The sequence below is a fragment of the Pollicipes pollicipes genome, unplaced genomic scaffold (assembly GCF_011947565.3).
Source record: "Pollicipes pollicipes isolate AB1234 unplaced genomic scaffold, Ppol_2.1 Scaffold_143;HRSCAF=162_pilon_pilon_pilon, whole genome shotgun sequence".
NCBI lineage: Eukaryota > Metazoa > Arthropoda > Thecostraca > Pollicipedomorpha > Pollicipedidae > Pollicipes > Pollicipes pollicipes.
Window position 1 is genome coordinate 21,318 of NW_023595940.1, and position 7,590 is coordinate 28,907.

Genomic DNA, 7,590 nt, shown 5'->3' on the forward strand with positions numbered 1-7,590 from the left:
GGCTATTAAAACACCACCCTTTAAGGTCAATCATTTCTGTCACGAAGGTCCAAAGCAACATCCGCAAGGTAGAAGGATGGTAGGTGCAACGCTGCCGCCGTATGGAATTGATGTTATAAGTCGACGCCTCGTGAATGCCCGCAAATGGGATGTAATCTGACAACTAGGCATCTATTGTAGCTGCCGCTCTAAAAACATTGGATCAATGTTAGCCTTCAAAACTATGTGTGCTTTGGCATATATATGGGAGAAGGTTGCGTCAATTTTTCACTGTTCACAGTCCGTCCCCGCACTCAGTTTGCGAAGTCCAGACAGCCCTGGAATACATGATAGAATATCCCAATGAAAGGATTCATAGTGAACTACTGAAGGCCCTTGTGTCAGACTGATACTCCAGTACCAAATGGGAAATCTCTGCCCCATTTCGGGTCCAATGAGCCGAACTGGGCCCCGTGCCGATTATTGGATCATTTGCTCCGATAACAGATCGTTTGGGGCTACAAAGTCCCCTGCGTCGGTCCCGGCCAGCTGCTCCGGTCGGAGAGTACCTGTTGAGGGTCTCAGAATCGACCGATGTTCATAAACGTAGCGATTGGGCCTCTCGCTAAACACGCCCGTTAGCATAACAGGGCAAAAGCAAAGACGGCTTGAGTCCCCATGAAATAAAGTGGGCCAAATGCGGTATCTTAGATGGGACGAGGCATCTCTGTGCACCGCTGGGGAGCAGCCGCCAGTGATTGCGAAGCCTCAGAGATGATGAGGGAGAAAATGCATTTTCACATTGTTTCTTTACGCGCATCTTAATTGGTTTAATGCCAAAGTTTCTAAAGTTGCCGAAGTGCCGCCTGCCGCAGGCTCCTATGACCTTTGAAGTCAAGTAGGAGATGGGGCTGCGCTGTAAAAGAAGAAGCGTCCGTACACGGGTGTGTTGCGCTTGGTGGTGCCGTCGTGGGTAGCGCCCGGGAGATTCCCGGACGCCACTTGGGTAGACCTGCGGTCGTTTTTGAACTGTGATAACAACATAATAATAATTCCAAGTGGGAGTGTGTCGTAACTGGATTGCTGACGGCCACGGTTATGGCCTAAAGCCCGAGCAACCTGTTGCATCAAGATGGACCCGCCCTCCGAGTTTACAGCGGAATCTGTCCGCGATTATATCTTAAGTAGAGGTGGAAAGGTGACCAACCACGAATTGGTGAAGCACTTCAAACCTTTTCTGACGGATCCTGTGTTGAAAGGTAAGTTTTGTGGTGCGTGCTGATACGGCAAGTATTCTTAATGGATGTGGCAGATCTGGCGCATTCAAAACAATGGATTTAGTGTGATTCTCACAGCTGTAGTTTGTAGAAAGGTCTTAAGGTTTTGCCATCGATTCTACCTTAAATATGGACAGTTTTCATTTTTAAGCATTAGGTTTATATACCCATTATACATTTATGCTTCAGACTTCATACACTATGGCTGCATATCCAATAGCCAATTTAAGTGTTATCTTTGTGTCTGTAGCCTTGTTTTCTTTATTGACTCTGTAAAAATTTGGTAAAAATACTGTTTTGACAACCTCAGTCCTAGAACTGAAGATGGACAACAACAAGCATGATTGGGATATGTTAGTAGCTTGATCTGCCATAGGTCATTGTAAAATGCATGCTAGCGACAACCTTGAAGGCTCCTGCGTCGAGTTGACTTTTCAAGCTTCCATGTTGGAATAGGCACAAAACACCAGAAATGGTGGACTTGGTGGGCCATAAATGGATCAGGTGTAGTAAGAAATGTATGGCTGAAGCCCCCAACTAAATACAAAATATTGCTCGTGGAAGGAAAGTATCAAACTAGCCTCCCCATGGTGAGTCATGAAAGTATTGAAGTGTAGAGTGTCTGGGAAACCAGAGGTAAGGGATTTGGTTCCCTGCATTGCCAAGTCCCTCTGGTCAGGGTGAAAGGCAGGTGAGGCCATGTAGCCTCAAGCTGAGTGTGTTGTAAAGTACCAGTGATGATTAAGTGTAGAGTAGTGTAGATGAAGGTAACACATAATATGCCAATGTTGTAAGACTTGGCATTTCCATAGGTTGCATAGCTTTTGTATTAATACAAACTTGCTCTGTCATTCAGAGAGATTACATTTGAAGGCATTGTACTTGGTCAAGGTCATGCCCTTTTATCATACCACATGCTCATTACATTACAATTAATGGAGTGATAATGCAATTAAAAAAAAAAACAATTGAATAAGAATGCATGAAATGTGCATTATTATTCAATTGTAATTGTAGTGTAATATGTACCCTACACCAAGTACAAAAATTGGTGCAGGATGCTGATTGGTATGAGTACCAATAAGCTAAACATGCCAGTGACAAAGGATAAGTCACACCTCTGCCATAGCAAGCAAGTTGACAATGTAGCAGTTCAAAAGAGAGCTTTCAAACTGCACAAGTTGACAGTTGTGGTAATAGGTGAGTATCAGTGGCGTGCCACTGAGACCAGACTACTTTCTGACTAGCCCAGCTCAAAATCCAACACAGGTCACGCATGCGTGCACTGGCTGTCTTCCTTGACATCTTTCTTGTTGCCCGGACTGGCTGGTACGCAGCGAATCGTTTGAGATCCGTTCTGAATTGCCCAAGTTTACTCGCAGACGGTGCCTCGGTCAGTAGTAAATACACCGTGCACGGCTCGCACTAACACATTCTGCAGTAGAAAACCACGCGTAAAGGAGCCCGCTGCATTTGCTAAGGAAGACACAGGTCGCCTCCTGTTCTGTTCGTGTCACGTCATCCCCTACACTTGTACCACCTCGGGCGTTTCGAGCAAGCCCGCTCACACCGGCAGCGACGTAGCCGAACGTTGGGTCGGCCACGCCGTTACACATACCGCGTTGCCCGGCCTGGCTCATCGGGCGTCGTCTGACGTCACAGTGTCCGGGCCTGAGGAGGCCGCTCGGCGTCTCGGGGGTCCGATGACGCGGCGCGCGCCAGCCGAGCCGGCGCCGCAGCCTCCGATGGAGCGCGGTGGGGTGACGTGCACACCTGGCGGCGTGACCAGAGTGATGGGCGCCCCAAAAATCACCCGCGGTTTCCTCACGATCGGTTTGGGTATCGCGTGGCAGTGGGGCCGTGATGGATCTCGGGAGCGTCGAGCTGACCACGACAGGCAGGCGCGTGGCCACGCCACTGAGGGTGTCATTGCTCACCGCTCCTCTCTGTGGAGCGGTGGCGTATTTTTGGTGGTCGCATTGTGTAAAAGCTCGTCTGAGAGTTAAAGCTGGAGTTTTGTGGTCTTTCAGTCAGCGATAGCGCCTAGCGTAGCGGCCTGGAAGCTATGAGAGTTATTCGTTTGTAGCGTTCCAAATGCCACTTTTCCTAGCTCTTGTTTGGAATCTTCTCATGCGGTGCTTAGATATTGAAGATGTTACATAATCGATCTATACATATCTTAGCATTGTACGTGCCTTAGAGACACGATCCTTATCATGTCACCAATTGCGGCATGTCGAGCTGGGATGGCCTGTTTTAGTTCTAGGTGCAGTATTACTGACCAGTCGTTACTGCAAGTAACGCTCCGGGCTACGTGAGTCCGCTGTTCTGACGGAGGCTGCCGATGCTGTCTGTCGGAGGACTGGCCACACTGCGCCCTCTATTGCAGACCATGCTCGTGCCCAGTTCAAAGAGTTCGTCAACACGCTGGCCAGCATCAAGCTGGAGGACGGTGAGAAGTACCTGGTGCTGAAGAAGAAGTATCGCTCAGGCTTGCTGGCGGAGGTGCTGAGCGACGTTGGCTCCGAGTACAGTTACGTCTCGCACAGCACCAGCAGCAGCACGCCCGACCCGCCGGACCTGGGTCTGCCGGTGCCGCGCGCGCCGCCGCCGTACCGTCCGCCGCCGCCTCCCACGGCCGGCTACGGGCCGCCGTTCCCGGGGCCGGCGCCGTACCAGCCGCCGGCGGCCTACTCGCCTGGCTACCGGGCGGTGGCGGCGCCCGGGCCCGAGCGGAGCCCAGCGCTTGACGAGTACTACCACGTGGCGGAGAGCCGGCCGCTGCGCGCCGACCCGCAGCCGCTGGGGTTGCCGGCCACGCCGCCGCCCGAGCTGCTGGAGCGCGTCTCGCCGCGTCGGCCGGCCGAGCAGCGGCCGCGTCAGCAGGCGCCGCGCCGCCGCCGCTGCCGCCACCGGCTCCGGCCCGGCCCCGGCGCTGGTCGAGCCTCTGGAGCGGCGCCCTCCGCCGCCCGGCGAGAGCCCCGAGCGCGGCGGCGCCCCGCCGATGGAGCGGGCGCCGGAGGACGAGCCGCCGCCGCCGGTGCCGCCGCGCCGCCGCTCGGGCGGCAAGGAGAACCAGACGCCTCCGCCCGACGAGCAGGCGCCGGCCGCCGACGCCGAGGCCGAAGCCGCCCGAGAGGTGAGACGACCCGGACGCTGCTGACGTCCGCCGCACTGCCGCGCTGGCGTGCCGACTGGCCTTTTGGCTTGGGGTCTCCAGCGGCGCCTCACACGCCGGCTTTGTTTGGGTTCGCTTAAGTGCTTTACGCGCCTGCGTGCGTGTGTGTGTGTTGGGGTGTGATGCACGGGCTGGCTGCGGTTGTTGGGGCACCAGCGACGCTCTCTACCCTGGTTTGTAGAGCGCGCTGGAGGAGGAACGGCAAAAGAAGATCAGCGTGAAGGAGCAGACGCAGAAGTTCAACCGGATCGCCTCCGAGTCGCAGCTACTGCTGCCCAAGCAGAATAACAAGCGCCGTGACCGTGCCGACAAGGTGGGTGTGCCGCAGCCGGTTGGCTGTGGAGGGTCTGGGGGACCCGGAGGTCCACCAGAGCAGGGGAGAGTCACGAGGACAGGGAAGTGTGATGGGTGAGTACAGGGTGGGATGGGGCGGGGCTCAGGAACAGGGGAGTGTCTGTCGGCAGGAGAGAGTCAGTGGGACGGGGGCAGAGTTCGCCGAGTCTGTTGGAGCGGCGCTCGGACCGCAGGGGGTGCTTTGGCGCGTTGGACGGCGACAGTCACAACATGCGTACCGAGCCGTTCAGCCCGCCTGGTTCTCCCGAGGTCAGGGGCGGTGGTGGGGTCGGGGTGAGGGGCGGTGCCGTCGGCCGACCGATGTTGACCCGGTGCTCGGCAGAGGCGCAGGGACGGCGGCGCGAACGGTGAGGGTGACCGAGTGTCGTGCCGACGTCACCCGCCGCCCCCCCCCCCCCCCCGCCCCGCGACCACTTACCCAAATGACGGTGCCCGGGTTAATTAGGCCGCCGCCGGCTGGGCAGTTAACGCGTCGCGCGCGCTGGCTGCCGCCCAGCGACCGACAGCGAATCCAGACCCACCCCCGCCGCGTGAGCGGTTCGGGCCCGGTCGCCGACCCGCTGGCGCCCAGAGCGTTTGCCAGCTGGGCTAAAACTCATCGGGAGCATGTCCGGGGAGCGGCTTGTCCAATTGGCGAATTATTGTAAGGGATGCGACTAGGTGAAATAGTTGCACAAGTGCATAATGCTCATTCGGCAAGTTTTGTGTATGATCCGTTGCGTCCGGTGATTGGCCGTGTTTGGGATCTGTTTTTCTTTCTGACCAATTGGTTTCCGTTGTACTCTGCTGAACCGCGTTCTACCGACCTAAAAGGCTAGGCAGCACCCATCCATCCATAAATGGGAACGCACCACCAGAGATCCGATATACCCGAAGATCACATGCCTGTGATGCTGTTCCTTTGCAGGGTTTTGTTAATTTCCGCTGTCAGACTGCGGTTATATTATTAGGATGTGTATAATCCCGTGCATTCCGTCATCCTCTGACCGGTGTCTGTGTTTCAGCTGCCTGTTGATGATGACGACTCCTTGTCAACGACGACGGTAAGTGCATGGCGATGTTGTTCTTGCGGGGCCTTGTTTGCTATGGTCGGATGCAGTGGGTCTTGGAATGGCGGGGAACATGATGCCATCGTCTTAACATTGCTGCGTTTGTTTACCGGGACAACATTGCATGAGCGCTGATACCAGGTAGACTCTTACGGTGAAGCGCTATGTGACCTCGTCTCTGTCAGCAGTGCCGGCTGGCCGTGCTGTTCTAATGACCGCGTGGCGTTAGTGAGAGATGACAGTGAGGTGTGTGGTCGGTCGCCGGACGGACGAGCCCGCCGTCGCAGCGCTGCACTCTGAGGCCCCTGTGAGGCGTGGAGATGACACCTGTCAGACGTAGAGGTGACGCCTGTCAGGGAGGGACACCCGTCAGGCGCAGAGGTGACATCCGTCAAGTGTATAGGTGACGCCTGTCGGGCACAGAGGTGACGCCTGTCAGACATAGAGGTGACGCCTGCGGAGCACAGAGGCGACACCTCTCGGGTGTAGAGGTGACGCCTGTCAGACGTAGAGGTGACGCCTATCAGGCACAAAGGTGACGCCTGTCAGGCGCAGAGGTGACATCCGTCATGTGTAGAGGTAACGCCTGGCGGGCACAGAGGTGACGCCTGTTGAGCGCGGGGCGACCCCGGTCAGGTGTAGAGATGACACCTATTACGCGCAGCGGTGACGCCTGTCAGGCGCAGAGGTAACGTCTGACCCGAGCTACACCGTCCCCAGTTCGAGGGCGTCAACAAGGAGTGGATCCTGATCAGCTCGTCCTGCAAGTACATGGAGATCGTGCGCATGCTCAAGGACAACCCCAAGCTGGCCAAACACAAGGTCAGTCTTGACCCGGCGTTGGTTGTAACTTTCCCCTACCACTGCCCTCGCAAGCCGCCATTACACCACGGGAACACGCAAACAACACACGCTCGTGAAAGGTGCTTTTTCTTAGGTCTTATGCGAAGAAATACTTTCAGAAGGGATTTTTCGGTGGCTTTATGAAGCCAGAACGTACCGATGCAATTGCGGTTGAGACTACTGCAAGTGTATGTCATTTTGTCAATCCGTTTTCTTCTGGGGAACGCGGGATAACGCGACACGCTGTTGGTGCAGTGTGGTCGCACAGTCCAGCACGGAATAGTGACGGGAACCAGCGGGTAGGATGCTGTTCTGGTGGGCGGCTGGCAGGACGCTGCTGTGGTGGGCGGCTGGTAGGACGCTGCTGCAGTGGGCGGTTGGCGGGACGCTGCTCTGGTGAGCCGCTGGACGCTGCTTTGGTGGGCGGCTGGTGGGACGCTGCTCTGGTGAGCGGCTGGTGGGACGCTGCTCTGGTGAGCGGCTGGTGGGACGCTGCTCTGGTGAGCGGCTGGACGCTGCTCTGGTGAGCGGCTGGCTGGACGCTGCTCTGGTGAGCGGCTGGTGGGACGCTGCTCTGGTGAGCGGCTGGTGGGACGCTGCTCTGGTGAGCCGCTGGACGCTGCTCTGGTGAGCGGCTGGTGGGACGCTGCTTTGGTGGGCGGCTGGTGGGACTGCTCTGGTGAGCGGCTGGTGGGACGCTGCTTTGGTAGCGGCTGCCGTGCAGGCCGCCACCAGCTCCGCGCCTCAGACTGGGCCGCCCGCCCCGTCGGACGCTGTCTCTCCGTCGCACGCCCACCTCCTCCCGCCGGCCGATGCAGCGTGGACGCGTGCTGCCGCGCTCTGCCGGCCGTGCGTCCAACAGTCCCACGGTGATTAGCGGCGGCTGGCTTTCCGACACCGCATGGCTGCA

General features: G+C 57.0%; 1 protein-coding gene across 1 annotated transcript; it reads left to right on the forward strand.

Moving 5' to 3' along the window:
• Nucleotides 1-921: 921 nt before the first annotated feature.
• Nucleotides 922-6,659, forward strand: LOC119096381 (neural Wiskott-Aldrich syndrome protein; the record flags this gene model as incomplete). Its single annotated transcript, XM_037219293.1, has 5 exons — nt 922-1,238; nt 3,646-4,070; nt 4,616-4,747; nt 5,793-5,831; nt 6,558-6,659. Coding segments are annotated over exons 1-5 (825 nt in total), but the record flags the coding sequence as incomplete, so codon positions are not given.
• Between the last annotated feature and the right edge of the window lie 931 nt (nt 6,660-7,590).